General features: G+C 35.8%; 1 protein-coding gene and 1 long non-coding RNA gene across 13 annotated transcripts in view; one reads left to right on the top strand and one right to left on the bottom strand.

Annotated features, from left to right (window-relative positions):
- Positions 1-19,038, top strand: part of CCPG1 (cell cycle progression 1) — a 64,747-nt gene that overhangs the window by 4,310 nt on the left and 41,399 nt on the right. For all 12 annotated transcript variants that reach the window (XR_014243418.1, XM_082388090.1, XM_082388089.1 and 9 more), the window contains exons 2-5: positions 11,589-11,657; positions 14,436-14,556; positions 16,269-16,345; positions 17,318-17,522. Coding sequence is in view for 11 of the 12 variants with exons in the window: in XM_082388090.1 (XP_082244216.1) it covers positions 11,598-11,657; positions 14,436-14,556; positions 16,269-16,345; positions 17,318-17,522 (463 nt within the window). In the remaining variant the exon portion in view is untranslated. The remainder of the gene's footprint in view (positions 1-11,588; positions 11,658-14,435; positions 14,557-16,268; positions 16,346-17,317; positions 17,523-19,038) is intronic.
- The window catches only part of LOC309626870, a 604,516-nt gene continuing 598,709 nt past the window's right edge, over positions 13,232-19,038 (bottom strand). The window contains exon 2 of the long non-coding RNA XR_014243461.1: positions 13,232-13,931. This is a non-coding gene — a long non-coding RNA (uncharacterized lncRNA). The remainder of the gene's footprint in view (positions 13,932-19,038) is intronic.

Genomic DNA, 19,038 nt, shown 5'->3' with positions numbered 1-19,038 from the left:
AATATTACTACTACAAAGTAACAATGGATGTGTACTTAATTGTCTATTATGTACTTTAAAAAATGGAAAACAATAAAAATATATAGATTCCCTTTGTTTTCCATCTCTCTGGCTTTTTTCCCAAATGAAAAGTAGAAGAGAGTTGTAAAAAAAAAAAATTAGGACAAATTATCCTTTTGTGGAAAGTATGTTTAAGATAAACAAAAAATATATGATGAATACATATATTTTAACAAGTAAAATCATTAAAAAAATTTTTTTTTGAGAGTAGAAGAAAAAAACATCAAGCTAGATCCCAGTAGTTTTACTTATCTCTGAAAGGGGAGAGGAGCCAACAGGGGCTTGCAGTGCCCAAGTGAGGGCTGTATGGCACCTAGTCAAGCTTCTAGATTTACTACTGGCTCTTTCAGGCTTTTACAAAATTAAGATGTAACAATCCTGGAAAGTCAGGATTCTTTTCAGAATGGGAACACCTGGTGAAAAGGCGATTTCCATACTAACAGGTATCTTAATTTCCCCCCAGCATTTTGAATTTATATGGTTTACTAGTTTGTTGCAAACTTTTAATCAAAGGTGTAGCTTCTTTTAGATGGAGGCAAAAAGGGATACTTTTATCTTCAAATATGGCAGTAGTTGCTTTTGTTTCCCAATTTGAAGGATGTTACCTCATAAAGGAAATCTTGTGAAGAAATTGTGTATTGACTCACTTCTTGCAGAATTTGTTTTCTAAATCAAAAAGTTAATTTACTGTATGTAACAGTATTGCTGCCTCTTTCTGGTCATGGATAAAGTGAAATTACTACTATTGGAGATTTTTTTCCAGATACCTATCTTTAGCGATAGATATCAGTGTTTAAATGAAATTCCACTCCATTAAAACTAGGAAAGCCTGTTTGCTATGGAGAGGTTATCTTTGAATCCACTTAGAAGATGCATATAACCAAGAGGACAGCCATTGGACCCACGTCTTGATGCCGTAATTACTACACTGTGGACTCTTCACATCCCTGGGTTATGCTCTCTTTTCTCTAGCATCAGTTTTCTGCAGTACACTTCTGATACCTCAGATATAAACGTTTTAATATGATTCCCTTTAGTCCTTTAATTTGTCCTGAAGAGACTGGTCATCCAGAAGATTATTGGATTTGTGTCAGTCATTCATTTACTTAATATTGGGTTTGTCTTTTCATTTAAGAAAATGTATATTTTTTCCCTGCTGATTATGAAGGTAATAAATAGCTCACTGAAATTTAGCAGACATAATACGTGTAATTTTAGTTTTTTTAGATTTGAAAGATACTCTTTAAAATTTTAATTAGACTAATGCATATAAATTAATATCAATAGGGTTTATTATACATATCATTTTCTGACTTGCTTTTTTCACAGAATATATTATTGATATCTTTCCACGTCAGGACATGTTGATCTATTTTAAATTTTTAATGGCTGCGTTAATAATAGATATTATACATTTTAATTTTAATAAACTCACTCTTGATAGACATTTCACTTTCTAATTTTGTATTATAAAAATTCAACCGTTCTTACACACATGTATATGTATTTTCATATTCATGTGAGTATTTCTACCAGATAAATTCCTAGAAATGAGGTGGATAGGAAATGAAATAGAGATAATAGGTCACAGGGTATCAGCCTGTAAAATTTTGTTATTACAAAATTACTCAAATGATAATAACTATGCATTTTTACTGTTTACAGTGCCTATTTTTCTGTATCTAACCTACTAACCTGTTTAATCTTTGTTGATCGCTTAGGCATTAAAATAATCTTGCTTCTCTTTGTGTATCTTTCGTAGTAGGGTTGAGCATTTTTTTCCTTATAAGCCATTTTAATATCTTCTATAAATTGCTTACTCATATTCCTTGATAAATTTTCTATTCAATTTTTTAAACTTTTTCTTACTCATTTATTGGTGTACTTTAAATGTTTTGAAAACTCTTATATATGTCACAGGTATTCTCAGTATATCATTCTTTTATGACTTTTGGCAAACAAGTTTATGATTTTTATACAATAAAAAGCTTTTCCTTTACAGTTTCCAGGTTTTGTGTAAAGCTTAGAAAAAAGATCATCTTTATCCCAGGATTGTAAAACTTTTCTGTTTTGTTTGAGTCTTTTTGTGTGTGTGTGTGGTTTTATTTTATATGTTTAAATCTCTGGGCTGTATTTTTACCAGGTGGTCTTAAGGTTTTATGAAGCCTTATCTTAATAATGCCGAACTTTCACAAGGCAAACGTGACAGATGACATCAATCTGAAAGTCTTTTGCAACACCACATTTATGATGTTTAGTGGAGAGTATGATTCCTGAGTGATGCAATTTGTCAAAAAACTGATTTTTTCCCCCTTTGGGAGGTAGGAGGGGAAGGACAATGAAATTTACTGTCTTTTTAAATTCAGAAGCGTTTTATGTGAAAGTGGCTCTTATCTTTTGCATCTCTTTCATTCTCTACCTTTCACACCAACCATAGAAAGGCTCTGCTGTTTTGAGCATCCAGAATGGCAGCCAGCACTTTAGTTCCATATTCAGAATTGCCTGTCAGATCGTTTGTCTCTTGATGCTGTTTGGAAGCAATTTAGTTTGGCCTGGGCTTAGTGAAAATATGTTGCAGGATTTATCTGCTATAACAGTTAAAAAGCCATACAAAAACTTACTGTTTTTCAAATAAAGAGTTTACCTGACCATTCTAGCCAATAAGCCTTGGAATCAACTTCCCTAGGGTAGTCTTTTTTTTTTCCCCACAGCACAAAGGCCTAGTGGGTACTAGGCACTCCTAGGCTAGACTTATTTATTGCCAGAGTTTGGAGACTGAAATAAGGTTGACATTGTAGATGAAAAAAAAAGTATAAGCTGAGCCTTCACTTAAGATGAGACTATTTGGAAAAAAGAAAGCAACACAGTGAAAGGTTCTTCCCCCACCATAATGAACAGGATTGAAGACCCTTTAATTCCCCAAAGAGATACAGTTCTCACCATTTACTACAGAAGTGTTTGTCACAATACTTTTTAAAATGTAAATTTGTGCCAAATTACCATAAAGCATGGTGACAGTAACAGTTTTAGATACTTACTTAGACAGAAAATCTTAGAATTTCTTAAGCTTTTCTGTTTCAACCCCTTCATTGTGGTGCTTAGTGGTTTTAGTGGCCCTAGCTCCCTTTTGAAAATAGGCAGGAATAAAAAAAATTCATAATTGTGGTACATTTAAAAGAGGCAAGCTTAAGGGTGGAGCTAGACCTGAAATTAGACCTGTAGCTCATAACTATTTCTGATCCTTTAATTCCTGATCTGAGTAAAAATGCTTGTATGTCCTTTTCTATAGATAAAATAGAATATTAAGCGATTAAAGATGAGAGATTATTATGTATGTATTGTATGACTTCTGACTAGTAGAGAGCAGTTAAAATTTTTGTGCTGTTATAAAGACATTGAAAATTAAATTGGAACTCCTTATCAAAAGCTTTGAACTTAACACTAACTAGTAAAGTAACTCATGGATAAAAGTAATAGAAGCTGCTATTAGGCAAGCTATGCTAAGAAGTACAGAAGTTATGCTAAGAAATAAGAAATAAATGCTGTACATTCAGGGAAAGGAGAGATCAGTTTGTCAGAAACATGAAGGAAAACTTCATGGAGGAGACTGAGCCTTAAAGATGGAAATCAGAAGAAAGGAAAAGAGGAAAGCATTCCAGGAAGTGTGACTTGAGTAAGTGAAGACGTGGAGGTAGGGCTGTGCTCCTCTACTTGTAGCAAGTAGATTACTTGATCAGATGAAATAGTTCTGGAGGAGAGAACTAATCGATTGCAAGCTAGGCTAGAGCCAGGTAGTGGAAGCATTTGGATGTCCCCCTAAGAAGTTTGACTTTATTGTACAGAATACTTATTCTCGAGGTCATGGGGAGACTTCTGCACGGGAAGTTTAAAAAAAAAAAAATTTCTAGCATTTGGAATAAGTATTGCATGTAACCTGCAGTCAGTTTCATTGTTGCCTGTATGTAAATGTTCAGGGTGGTTGTGTGTGTTTAGGGAGGGACCAAGTGAAGAGTTGCAAAATGGCACTGTAAAAAGTGGTGAGTACCACTGTAATTAAAACAGCCTTGTTTTGGTGCTGGAATATAGATCATTGGAACAGAATGGAGACTACAGAAACTGATTCATAAATGTATGAGACTTTATGTGACAGATTCATAAATGTATGGGACTTTATGTGACAGAGAGTGGCATTTTAAATCATAGAAAAAATATGGAATATTTAATAATTGACATAATTTCTACCTCACACTAAAAGGGAGAAAACCCAGATTCACAGATTAAATAGCTAAATGTAAAAGCCAAAACTCTGAAAAAGTATTAGTAGAAAATATAGGAGAAAAATTTACAATCTTGAGAGTAGGAAAGACTTTCTAAAGCAAGATGTAAAATATAGGCTATAAAAAACACCTTATTCTCCATCCTCAACATTTGACTGCATAAAATTTAAAGACATCTATGATAGAAGATATTTTTTTTAAATTGAAGCATGCTAGAAAAAAATATTTGCAGTAGGTTTAGCAGTGAACTCATTCATGACCCAGTTTATGAAGAACTTCTGAAAATCAAAAAAGGCAGCCCAATAGGAAAGTGAACATGAGAACATTAGATAATTCATGGGAAATGAAATAAGGATAGCCAATAAACATAGGGAAAGATGCACAACCCCACTGAGTCATCTGGGAAATGCAGATTGAAATAGGAGATTTACTTTTTTTTTGCTCATGACATGATCAGAAATTAAAGATGGTTACTTTTTTGGTGAGGTTGTGGAGAAATAGGTACCTTCGTATGTTGGTGGGAGGTCTTCCCTAACAACCTTATTTAAAATTCTGATCCCCACCCTCTACTCCCTGCATTCAGTTTTCCCCCTTTTTGCTTTATTTTTCTCCACAGTCCTTGCCACCAACTAACTTAACTACATCTTCTGCTTGTTTATTTCTGTAGGGTTGTTATTGGACAAAAAATAGAATATAAGGGACATTTAAAAAGTTTTTTTTAGTTGGGATCTTGGGTCCTCTTTCCTTTATCCAACAGTCTGGTTTAAAGCAGGCATTTTCATATCCTCTTGGGGATATGAAAGTTCCAGAACCTCTGAAAAGCATGATAGAAATAGGTTCTTGAAAGCTGTCTAGACTTACTGACTCATCTTTGATCACATTTACAGTACAGCAGCACTTTTGGGACCTTTGTTTGGTCACACCCCATTGGTTGGCTTACATCAGAATTGTAGACGTGTGGGAGAATAATGCCCCCATTCTTCTCCATCGTGTCTGATTCTAGAAGATACAGTAATGGAAACCGTACCTTTTCCATAGTAAAATGTAGCTACTCAGGAATGATGAGAGGCACCATCATATCAGGTAATATTCACTCCAGTTGTACTTTATGAGGTAAAATTAATATTGTTGCTCTGTTATTAGTTTTGAAAGCTGCCACCTAAAGTGTTTTAAAATTACACCTTTGGTCTGTATCTCTCCCCTAAATTCAGTCTCCAGCTGCCTACTTGACGTTTCAACTTGGATGTGATAATAGCTGTCTCAAATTTAATATGTCCTCGACGAGTTTACCAATTTTCCTTTCATAACCTGCTGCTTTTGAAGTCTTCCAGTCTCAATGGCCATTCCATTCTTGTATTTACTTAGGACAGGGGTCATCCCTCATACCTCGTATTCAGTACGTCGGGAAGCCCAGTTGGTTATACCTTCAAAATATATGTATAATTTGCCCACTTCTTACTGTCTTTGCTACCACCCTGGTCCAAAGCACCATCATCTCACCTGGATTACTGCAGTAGCTTTGCAAATGGTCTTCCTGCTTCTGCCTTTGCCCCCTTCACAGTGCTGTCTCAGTAGGGCAACCAGGGTGATCTTTCTATTCCTTTCCTCAAAATTCTTCTGTGACTTTTAGTTTCACTCAGAGTAAAAAGTCTTAGGATCTGTAAGGCCCTACATCATTTCTCTCCCACTCCATTATCTCTCTGTCCTCATCTCTTCCCACTTCCCTGGTAGCCCACTCCTCTCCAACCACACAGGCCTCCTTGCTGTTTCTCATAGATATGGGCTTGGTTCCAACTTTGTACCTACTGTTCCTTTGGTCTGAAACACTCTTTACCCAGTTAACTGCACGATGATTCACTCGCTCATTCAAGTCTTTGCTCAAATATACCTTCTTAAGGAAGCTTTCACTGATCATCCTTTTTGAAATTAAGCCTCTCCAACCCAGCATTTTCTATTCTCTTTTCCCATGCTTTCTCTGTAGTAGGAAATATACCATCAAATACACAGTGTATTCTACCAGGTAATGTTGTTTATTGGATGACTCCAGTGTGAAAGATGAAGTGCATAGGAAAATTGAGATGATTTTTTTTTTCCTTTGGCCACGCCGTGCGGCATGTGGGATCTTCGCTCCCCAACCAGGGATCGAACCCATGCCCCCTACATGGAAGCATGGAGTCTTAACCACTGGACCGCCAGGGAAGTCCCAGAAAATTGAGATGAGTTTAATTCAGACTATTGCAATAGGAATATCTCGTTAATGAACCGAGGAGTCTTATAGAGGCAAGTAAACAAGGGACTCAGGATGGGTGGAAGTGAGTCTTACCTGGGATTTTTTGAGGGCAGGTTGGTCCTTTGCAGTTAGCTATCTGTCAGAACACAAAACAGGATGGGGAAATTTCTCAACCCTCCTTGCTTTGCTGGAGCACAGGGCTCAGATGAAGTTCAACCTAGTCAATTACTGATAGAATTTAAGCTCCAGGAAGGCAAGACTCTTATTTGTTTTGTACATTGGTATATTTTCAGTATCTTGCATGTGCTAAGAACTCAATAAATATTGAATGAACAGATGGATAAAGGAGTGAATTAAAAATGGTACTAACTATAGGCCCATTTGCTGGAGAGTGTGATTATACTAGTGTAGTATAATCCTTCTACCTTAAGTAACTTCATAAATGAGATACGAACATCCATGTAATAAATTTACATCCTAATATGACTAATATGTGCTATATTCTATGTGGAAACCGTATGTTTGTAATGCTTAGTGTCAAATTCTCTTCCATAGAGTTCTATGAATAAAATCTTACATGTTGTGAAGAAATGTTCCATAGGATTTCTTAGGAAGTGAGAATCAATTTAAATGATTTGTCTCTGTTCTAGAGGCTATTATTATAGGATTTTGGAGTTTATCTTGAAGGCACTGGAGACCAATTTTAAGTGATTAAGTGATCAGATTTATGTGTTAGGATAAACAGAGTAGGGACAGCATTGGGAAGGAGTGGCTGGAGGGGAATTTGAAACTGCGGGCAGAGATGTCTTAGAGAGCTGTCACTGTAATAGAAGTGGGAAATGATGAAGTTGGGATAGGAAGTGGATAAGGATTTAGACCTGATTGGATTTTTGGGTCAAGGCAAGTTTTAGTTATCCCAAATGTAGTTATCCTAAATCTAGGATTTTTGACCTGATGTTTGGTGGGTTTTGCTTGCAGCCAGATTATTTTTGGCTGATGCTATTCTCTGAGATGATAGAAACAGGAAGAGCAGCAGGAAGATGATCTTAGTTTTGTAGATGCTTTATTTGAAAGGCCTGAGAAACCTACTAGTGATCATCCAAAAAGCAATGGGAAATATATGACTGGAGATTGGGGTAAAGAAGCTACCCCGAGGAATAAAACGAAGCCTGAGTCTAGAAAAGGGCTTCAAGTTTATCATCTTCGTAAAGTACCCTTAGCTTTATAACTTTGTATGATTTTTTATGCCTTTGTAACTTTCCCATAAACTCTGCTTATTTCTAAGTTATTATTAGTAAAGCCCTCAAAATGGAACAGGTTTTTGCATTTACCTTTGGTCAAAATAATGGGGAGAGGAACCATGAGAGGAACCTCATGGATTCCTCCAGAATTCTGAGTTCCTTGAGGAACAGTTTAGAAGTGTGTCACTAATTGCATCATCACCCAGAAATGTTTACCTTTTTTCTTTATTGAGTGCTTAATATGTGTTACCAGTCAAGTAAACAAGCAATTACAACACAGTGTTCTATTTTAAGTAGTAGATTAGGGAATATACTAGTCTTTAGGGATGGGGTCAGGGAATGGTTCACAAAGTGATGCGTTAGCTGAGATAGAAGAGTGGGCACAGGAGTTTGGGTAGAAGTAAGGAGGTGAGGAACTGAGATCAGAATATGCAAAGCCCCTGAATTAAGAGAAAGCTAAGCTTTTTAGCGGAATTGAAAAGGTGGAGGGGAGAGGGAGGGGATGGAGGGAGAGAGGATGAGATGCTAGAGACAAAACACTTGATATTTAAGGCCTGTGGGCATTATCCTGAAGACAGTATGAAAATCTTAACATTTTTAAGGAATGACAAAATATTACCATTTTAGGAGGATAACTGGCCATAGTGGGGAAGTTCAAATACAGAGGCAGCTTTCAGAGTCAATGTGTCTAGGATGGGACTCAGAAATTTACTTTTTAAAATTTTGATTTAATTTCAGTGCACCCAACTTTTTGAAAACACCTGAATTAAGAGAGTTCTTTAGTAGGGCTGTGAATTTTGCTTACCAAACTCTTACTGTGGTGTTATGGCCACTAGGGGAATCTTTTTTTCCTCATTTGGGCTAGATGTCAAGCTGTTCTTCCTCCAGGGCAAGTAAACAAAGAATTAAACTGGGATCCGATTAAAGTGGGCTCCTTGATTTGAGAAATTCAAATATGATAAAGTCCCAGTTTAGCAATGTATGTAACTTTCTTTTGAAATCTTGTCTTTATCGCCAGAGCAATTAGAGTTCTTGATTGGAAAACCAAAGCTGGGGACTATCTATTTAAAAGAACTGTTTAAATGGAAATTACCTAGATAAGGGTAGGAGATATATACCCATTAAATATCCCTGATCAGGTCTTGTATCCCAGGAGTTTTGGAAGGTTATGTAAGTCTGGGGGTGAGCTGGAGCAGCAGTGAGAATGTGGGCTGCTAGAGGAGGTTAGGAACTGGGGGTTTGCAAAGGGAAGAGGAGCTTTCACATGGTGAAGAATGATTGCTTTTTTTTAGGCCAATTTTCCTTTTTTTTTAAAAAAAATTATTTATTTATTTTTGACTGCTTTGGGTCTTGTTGCGGCGTGCAGGCCTTCTCTGGTTGCAGCGAGTGGGGGCTACTCTTCATTGCGGTGTGTGGGCTTCTCACTGTGGTGGCTTCTCTTGTTGTGGAGCACGGGCTCTAGGCTCGTGGGGCTCAGTAGTTGTGGCTCGCAGACTCTAGAGTACAGGCTCAGTAATCATGGCGCACAAGCTTAGTTGCTCTGTGGCATGTGGGATCTTCCTGGACCAGGGCTCGAACCCGTGTACCCTGCAGTGACAGGTGGATTCTTAACCACTGTGCCACCAGGGAAGTCCTAGGCCAATTTTCTTAATCGTAAAGCCCTACCTACTTGTTCCATATAGAATGGTTTTTCCAAATACCAAGTCACTTAAACCAAAATATACTACACTTTCTCTTTTCTATTCTTTGTTATTCTTCTTGGTTATTCAGTCCTTTAAAAATCTTTCGTGTCTGTCTTCTCAAATCTCTCCTAACCCCTCCCCATCCTATTTACCCTCTCCCCCTCGTCAATACTGGTTAAATTTAGGTGCTCATCTTTTTCATGGAATATTGCATTGATTCTTTGTATCCCACAGGTCTAGGGCCCTTTAGTTGTTTCCCCATTTTAATATGTGCCCTTTGAAAGATTCTGATTTTCAGATGTCTTCTTTTAATACTTCACTCATGCTAAATTAATTGCATTTCTTAGAAGTTTCATATTCTTCAATTTTTTCTGCCTTTATTTTTGTAGTGCTTTTCCCATTATCTCTTGGGAAATCCTTCCAGTGTCGTCATATTTTTTTTTCTTGGTAATAAGGAACCAGAACTTTATTTTTTTGTGATAGCTCTCAATTTTAAAATTTTGGCAACTAATTCAGTTAAAAAACATGCTGTCCAGCATGTCTAAAAACATTACAACCTCATTTATAAAGCCTGCTTTGACCATTTTCCTTTCTTCCTGCAAAGTTAACTGCTCAGTCTTTGTGCAGTCTAATATGTTAACCCACAACTTTCAAACTGTTATAAAATAATTAAAATACAAATAGTAACATCAAAGTTTTTTTTTAACTCACGGAAACTGGTTCAATGAGAAATTGGGCTTTATGTAGTCAGTTTAATAAGGAATGGTGAAATAAAATTGCTAAGATATAAAATTGGTTAATATCCTATAGGGAGGGTATTTAGGCCTAGCCTTTGGGATAGTATTCTCTACTGGACAGAAAAGGTGCATTTCACTGTAATAGTTTTTTTTTTTTTTTTTTTTTTTACAAATTTACCTCTAAATTTAGAAACTGCCTGGGCCCTAATTAGTTGTAAATGGGAAATCAAACAGTCAAATGACCTCAGGTGAACTTATTGTGAAATGTTCTGTCTCGAGTGACATTAAAAGTCACACTGTCGTCTTTATGTCTTATTTTAGATTTTGAATAATTTGTCTGAAAACATGCTTATTTTGTACTATCAGTGACCAGCCACCTCTCTGTATCTTCTCTTCTTAAAATATTAATTTACAGGAGTTTCCAGAATCACTAATGGATGGTCCAGATCTATATTTTTTGCCCTGTTTTCATTTGTGCACTGGTTCCATATTAAATTGTCTGCAGTAGAGTTCTGTTAGAACACTAACCATCAACTTGGATGTAATGGGTTCTCAGTATATGTGCCATAATAGAAGCATTTATAAGACCTATGTATGGAACAAAGTCAGCAAGATACCATTTACTTTAATGAGCTTAATTTTGAAGTTTAAATAGGAGTTTCAGATAGAAAGGGTAGAACAAACCAGGTGGAGTGACCAATGTGTGCTGGTTTAGGACTTGAGTCTATCTAGGTTATTGCCAGTGGCCACAAGTTTCTAACCAACTTCTGGTCTTTTTCTTCCCCGGTTTTAATGTAACTGAAGTGTTACCAACATGGTTATTGTCCTAAAAACCATTTGATCACATTCCTTCCCTGCTTGAAAATATTAATTGCTTCATGTTGACAACAGTAGATTTCATTTTGCTGGGCCTTGGAACTCTTCTCTTTCCCCCACTTGGTTTCTTCAGCCATGATTTTCACACCATACTGTTCATTGAAAACATAGGCTTTTACTCTGGCTGACTGTTCCCCATTTGTCATTCCCTCAACAGTTGACTTGCTCAGAGTCAGATTGTTCTCATTTACCTTTGTTTCTGCCTGGCCAAATCCTACATTTTCTTTCAGATCCAGCTTGCCTCTTCATTCCACAGTACGACCGTCTAGACTGTTTTGGCTCAGGAGGATCTCCTTGTCATAAAGTTTGGTTGTATTTGTTCATATAGATATGCAAGCATATCCTGTCTGGTAAATCTATGGGTGGGTTGTCTCAGTTTCACCTGGAAGGCAGTAAGCCACTTTTTGTACTTGGGTCACATATTGTACTTCCTATAGAATTTTTAAAAATGTGTCCCACATATCAATATGTTTTTGTATTTGTAGACCTGAAAAATGTCTGAAAATTCCAGTGACAGTGATTCATCTTGTGGTTGGACTGTCATCAATCATGAGGTATGCTACTTAATGCTTTTTATAAGGCAGTTTGTAATATTACAGTGTTAACAGTGATGTAAACTGGGTTCTTTGAAGGCCATTAGTTTTTTAAATTTAAGCATAAGGTTCCATTGTCTATAGCTTTTCCCACCTACATTTCACTTCACTGCTGAAAACTCTTAACGAGCCAGCATGTTATTGGACATTGCTTTCCTCAGCTTTGAGACATGAGGCAGGTATTTACTGAGAGCTTATTATTGGTCAGGTCCTGTGCTTTACTTATGTTCTCATAATTTTAAACAACCCTCTGTGGTACAGATTGTTTTCATTCTCATTTCATAGTTGAGAAGACCAAAGCTTATGGAGATTCAGTAATTTGGCCAAGATTATGTAACTAGAAAACATCAGAGCCTGCATTTAAACAGACCAAGGAGCATGGAGAACATGGGTTCTACCCATGTTATGTTACGTTACATTATATTATCATTTCAGAACTTGATGGAAAAAGGACTATGGCTAGAACTCTATTACAAAATGAATTTGATTATAGAAATATGATGTTACATAACTAGTACATAATAAACAGTAATTTATTTTCTCACACTGGTAATATATGTTAATTACAGAAGAATCATAAAATAGTGATGTATAGAAGCAATAAGATAAAAACTATACCTATTTAAAGTGTTAATGGATTTATCTATAATTTTCCTGTTTATTTTTAGACTCAAGCCTCACTTATTTTCCTTCATCAATAGAAATTTTAAACAGTATTTTTTACAATTCCTTTGATAATTTAATATTTAGACAATTGGTTAGTCATGACTTCTAGAAAACAACATTAACCAAAGTTTCTGCAAGAAAGTTTTAAAATTTATTAGCAGCTGTACCAGTTGAAATTAATGTGGTTTCTTTTTCTTCTTTCTTCTTTTTTTTAATAAGTGACTTTTCTATTTTTAATCTGTTTTCTCCAAAGCTTAGATCAACTCTCATAGTAACAATTTCTCCTTCAAGGATAATTAACAGTATAGAAGTAAGGCAGCTGTGGGAGTCTGCAGTATGAAGCAAGATAGCAAACTTTTCTGGCATTTAGCCAAGTGTGTCATTTGGGCGTTCTGTATTAGAGATACCTGTCACAGAGTTGATCATATTTGTACCTTTATCCTTCTTCCTTCCATATCCTGTTATCAGGTACTACTCTTTCTTGCTAATGTCTCTTACATGTATTTCCTTTTCCTTTACCATCACTACCATTCTGATTAGGCCAGATCTGGTCTCCCCAGTGACTCACAGTTCAACCCGAACCTTGTGTCTGTTACTACCATTCTCCTGCCACTTTAGGCAATCCCAAAGTCTTATACTCAGAATTCTCTTTAGGACTCAACTCAAACCCACTGCTTTAATGACGTCTCTTAGTTTTTGCTGTTGTGAGTTATGTATATCAGGAGAACTCAGACCTTTTGATTTCATAGATTACTAAAGTATAGGAAAATTGAGGGAGGGGCCTGGAGAGAGACAGAATCATTAGTGGATAACTTATTTTGCCAATTAAGATGAGAAAAAAACCCTGTTAAGATCCACTTTTATTAAAGAAAAGACAGTCTGACATCAAAGTAAGAAGGAAAACCTTGGAAGAATAAAAGAACAGTCTGAAATTTTATAAGGAAAGTTTACTCCATTAATCTAATAGGTTAATTTTAATCCTTGCCCTTAAACCTTTTTAGTCATATGTTGCAATAATAAGTAGTTATTTGCTTGTGGCTGTTTCTCTGAATAGGCTATAAATCTGAATTTTAGATTTCAATTTTTCATACCCTGTGACACTAGCAAAATGCCTTGCCTAGAGTAGTTCCATAAGTGTTGAGTAGAAGCAAATTAATAGAAATAGCTAAATTTAGAAACTTATCCTCTGGGATTCAGATTTATTGCTTGGGCTTAGAGTGTTTGACTTTTAGACTGACTTTTATTTTTTTTTTTTGAGATTTTTAAAATTTTTATTTTTTTAAGATTTATTTATTTTTGGCTGTGTTGGGTCTTTTCGTTGCTGTGAGCAGGGGCTACTCTTCATTATAGTGCACGGCTTCTCATTGTGGTGGCTTCTCTTGTTGCAGAGTACGGGCTCTAGGCACGCGGGCTTTAGTAGTTTCGGCATGTGGGCTCAGTAGTTGTGGTGCATGGGCTTAGTTGCTCTGGGGCATGTTGGATCTTTCTGGACCAGGGCTCGAACCCGTGTCCCGTGCATTGGCAGGTGGATTCTTAAGCACTGTGCCACCAGGGAAGTCCCAGGACTGACTTCTTTTAGAATCTAAACCTATGACTCCCCTGCTGTAGGTTTTATGGACTAAATTGAACAAAAGGAATAGATACTGGACTTCCCTGGTGGTGCAGTGGTTAAGAATCCGCCTTCCAATGCAGGGGACATGGGTTCGATTCCTGGTCCGGGAAGATCCCACGTGCCGTGGAGCACCTAAGCCCGTGCACCACAACTACTGAAGCCTGTGCCCCTAGAACCCGTGCTCCGCAACAAGAGAAGCTGCCGCAATGAGAAGCCCATGCGCTGCAACGAAGAGTAGCCCCCGCTCGCTACAACTAGAGAAGGCCCATGCGCAGCAACGAGACCCAACGCGACCAAAAATTAAAAAAAATTTAAATTAAAAAAAAAAAAAAAGGAATAGATACTGTTCCCTTTGGAGTATAGCAGCATCTGGGACTTTTAAAAATGGAAGCATCTACATGTAGTCACATCTAGCTTTCGGCAGCTGATAGACAAATAACTGATTAACACTTTTTATCTAGGGGTCTGATATAGAGATGGTGAATTCTGAACATGGTGCAGCCAATGACAGCTGTGAGCTCACCCCAGAATGTTCATCTTTATCACAAGAGGAGCTACAAGTATTGCAGTTAGAGCAGGGAGGTAAGTTTAAAGAAGTCTGATTTTTCTTTTTTTTTTAATAGGATATGTGAGCAACATTACGAATCTTGCCTTCTTTCTAGGTGGGCAGCCTGTCTGGCTAGTCTAAATCATCAGGTCACACTGAAAGACTAGAATTTTCGTGTGGATTAGGTGGGCAGACCTAAAGAACCCAGTGGCACCAAATTGCCCAGGGGATTTGTTTGTTTGTAGCTATAGTACATACTTGGGCCTCCATATGACTCTTTGATACTGCTAGTGTAAACAGTGACTAAATATTTTTAACCTTGATTAAGACTAGTGATATACAAAATTATTTATTCACACGAAGGATTTACTAAACTCTTCTCCAGTTACCACACTTCAGAGTACCTTTGGTTGTAGGTGGTAAATGGCATTTAACTACTGTATTGCATTGATGTTATATATTCTTCTGTGGGATTTGATGCCCATATTAATTATATAGAGGATTAAGAAACCCAAATAATACATCTTCATATTTAAAAATTACTTCTTAAATTTTCTTTTAAAAATTGCATTAAAATGTAAACAGAACATTTCTCCATCAGGAGAATAAAGTGCATGTGTCAAGGCCAGAAATATAAAGGATTATAAATGTTAATCTTGTTTTCAGCTTATGTGTTGATTGCTATTCTCATTTGAACAGTGATTCTCATCTTTGATGGGTCAGAGATCTCTTTGAGAATCTGAAAGCTGTGGATAGTCTCTCCCAAGAAATGCATATATTTAGATACGTAAAAAAAAATTTACATACTTCCTCAGGCGTCCTTGGACCCAAGTCCACCTTCGTTGCGGAGTCTTATCTCCAAATTAATATTCTGTTAGGAGCTATATAACACACACAAGTGATGTTTGGGTGTTTTTCCCTTTGTTATTTTGGAGGGGTTAAATTACATGAGAAATACACATTTATGATAGAAAAACAAATGATGAGCAAAAAAAATCAAAGCCATCTATAATTCTTTTTATCTGGAGGTAACATTATACCAACAATGCATATACTTTGCTATGCATAAAACCTGATGCTTATTGTATACCGTTTTAATATTTTCAGCTTCTATTAGCATTTTATAGCCTTTTTCATTAAAAATATGACATTATAAACTCTAATTTGTACATTGTTTTTTGAGAGTTTCTTATAAAATATATCTGCATCTGCTATGGTGACATTATCTTGTTTTTCTGTGTTCTTTTGAGGCCTTGTTTTTTATAGTCTATTTTTTATTGTAAAGATTTGTAATTTGAAGCCATAGTTTTGATTCTTGTGTTACTAGGCATTGACAGTCATTAGAATAGTGGTACGTTTAAGAATTATGAATAAACGAAGAATTCAGGAAATGTTCCGTCAATTATCTGAGAATCAGTTTTCCATATTAACAGGTTTTTACAAACACCTTGGCTTAAGTACTTTGGAATTGTAATGTAGAGATTGTTTATTTAGGGATTATGGTTTTTAGTAGATTTTTAAATGAGTTCAGTTCAGTACCTAAAATTATCCCCTGACAATTTCAAATAGTTATATTTGAAATACAGAGATCTTTTTAGTAACAATAGAGTGACTGTTATAATTACATGTGGCATTTCATTAGATCCACTTTAAAAATTAGGAATAGATTTTATCTGCCTATATTATAATATATGCAGACAAAAAAAGTCAATGAAGTGTAATTAAATTGATCTTTGCTTTATGTCAGAGAGCAGCCAGAATGGCACAGTGTTAATGGGAGGAACTACTTATCCAGCTTTGGAGGAAATGAAGTCAGCACTTGAGGTAACCTTGTGTTTTACTATGTGGATATATGATAAACAGTATTTATTAGAGAATACTAATTAAAGCTTCCATTTCTATTTGTGCGTTCTGTTCCTATTTGAATTATAAATATCTTTTGTTGAAAAATTTGGGATTCTGCAGGTTGGTCAGTTTTAAGATTAAAGTTAGCTTCCATTTAACTCCTAATTAAGTGAGCTATCTTTTAATTTAGAACAGCGATTTCTTGGTAATGTGTTAAAGATCTATTCATTTCACCTCTAATATTTTCTTTGGAAATATGTTGCTTTCTTGAATTATATTGAGAAATTAAGGCTTCATATCTAAAATGAAGGTTAGTTTTAAAATTTGAGAACAAACTTTGTCCTTTGGCATTTTACTTGACTTCCAGATAAAACTAGATAGCTGGATGATCTTTACATTACATAACTTTTGAAGTTTATCAGGAAAATTTAATCAGTCTTTTATGGGCTCCCTGACCACAGAGTTATGCCCAAATAAACCTGTAGAACTGGTGAGAAACAGATCCTCTCCTTTTTGTGGACATTGGGTTGGAAAGGTGGGTTTGTTTCTCAGCTTCTGCAGCCCACGAATGAATGGTAGACAGCAGTTTGATTTAATTCTGAAAGGGAGAGTTGCCAATAGGTTTGATGGTATTTTCAGACTGAAAGATAAGCCTACTATTTGTTTTTGTTTTTGTTTTTGGGCTGTGCCACACGGCTTGTGAGATCCTAGTTCCCTGACCAGGGATTGAACCTGAGCCCCTGGCAGTGAACGTGCAGAGACCTAACCACTGGACTGCCAGGGAATTCCCTAGGATGAACCTACTATTGCGTAATCCTTTCCTGTTGGGCAGGACTTATTTTAAACCCAATCACCATACTACTTAAGTACCATTATATACTTTGAACTGCCTAGAAAATATAAGGCCCATAAATAATTGTTGAATTTGTCTCTAAAATTATTATTCTTCAGGGAGAGGAAGAAAAGTTACCTGATGACAATCTCTATTTTGGAACTGTCAGTGATGATTCTGATATTGTTACACTTGAGCCACCTAAGTTAGAAGAAACTGGGAATCAAGAAGAAACAATAATTGTTAAAGAAGCAGAGAGTCCAGAAGACTTTAACATGGGCTCTTCCTCTAGCAGCCAGTACACGTTTTGTCAGCCAGAAACTGGTAAGAACTACATAACGGATACGCTGATAGGAGACTTAGGACTCTTGTGACCACATTTTATATAATGGCTTGTTTTCTGACCCTGAATTTCAAGTTTTGAATATGTTTGGGTAAAACTTGTGAAAATTTTTTGTAAAATCTACTCTTATATCTAGTGTTTTCCTAGAGCACAGTAGTCCAATAAATACCATCTTTTATCATTGAAAGAAGAGAAAAAATAGCTTCAAGGAGATTTGTTAATGTCTCAAACACTCCAAAATGCATTTGACAATTTTTAGGTCTTTAGGAGTGGGAGATTGAGCCATTATACCTAAAAAAGTAGGACAGTGTTAATAAGATTTTTGGTTACAGTGGTGCAAATTTTATATTATAGAAATAGTAAAAGAAACTTTTTATTGAAGCCTTCCAGATCCATTTAATTATTAGTCAACAAACATTTATTGTGTGCCACCATGTGCCAAACAGGGTTTAAGGAACTGGCAAAACAGCAGCATCCTAAAGCCCCTGAACTTTGGATCTTTCACTTTAGATTGAGTTATGAGAATGTACCTATTGTAAGTCACATTCTTAATGCAGTGAATGCCTATTGTTCAGACAGAATCATTTGGAGGTAAAATGTGAGTTACTGAGCTAATTCCCTCTACAATTCTTTGGCTCAGTTTTAGGGACATGTATAACATCTTTCAGGGTAATATAAATATTTAGACACAAAGTGACAGAAAATCTAAGAAAGAAATCTATAATTAACCCACGGTTTTTAACCCCCAATTGTAATTTAGGGTGAATTATGTGAGAGATACCTGGGACATTGCTAGTGATAATAAGAGTTTCTTAATTTGATGCAAAAACAGGAACGTGTAGTATTTATTTCAGATCATTTTCTTAGATTTTACCATCCTTTGTTTAATTTGCCAGAATCAGACAGTGGAATTTTTCTTACTCTAATTTAAGCTAATAAAATTCAAGTAGAGGTTAAACCAGAAGCTGGTTTAATTTAAAAATATTTGTGGGCCAGAATGTGTAGTCAAATTGAAGACAGGAGCATTGCAGAAGAGTCCAAGCAGACATTTAAGAAATGATGCCACACACTGTTGATTTTTTTTCCAGGAACTTCAGTACTTCAGAGCACATTAATCTAGTTTTTAATTTCCTTTCTGAACTTGGACTTCTTGGGAATTTTACAGATTCAGTGAAGCAGAGTATTTTTTTAGGTGTATTTTTATCCATTGCTGTCCCTTCCAAGGGAATTAATTATTTCAATAAAGAAAATGTTAAAAAATAATCAAAAATGATTTTGGGCTATGTTGAAAATAGTATATATACATCAATTATCAAGTTTTTGTTCTCTTCCCTTAGCCCGTATTTTTCTTGGTTGGTTAATTTCCTGCTACCTATTTCTTCTTTTTTTTTTTTTTTCCTTTCCCTTTCTTCTCCATCTTTATAGGATTTCAACTTCATTTTTTTCTTTTTATAAATTAGATTCTATGGCAATAGTCTTTTTGTTGATTTAAGAACA

This window comes from Balaenoptera borealis (assembly GCF_965194805.1).
Source record: "Balaenoptera borealis genome assembly, chromosome: 3".
Classification (NCBI taxonomy): Eukaryota; Metazoa; Chordata; class Mammalia; order Artiodactyla; family Balaenopteridae; genus Balaenoptera; species Balaenoptera borealis.
Note: the sequence above shows the minus strand (reverse complement) of the source record. Positions and strands in the feature narration are given on the sequence as shown.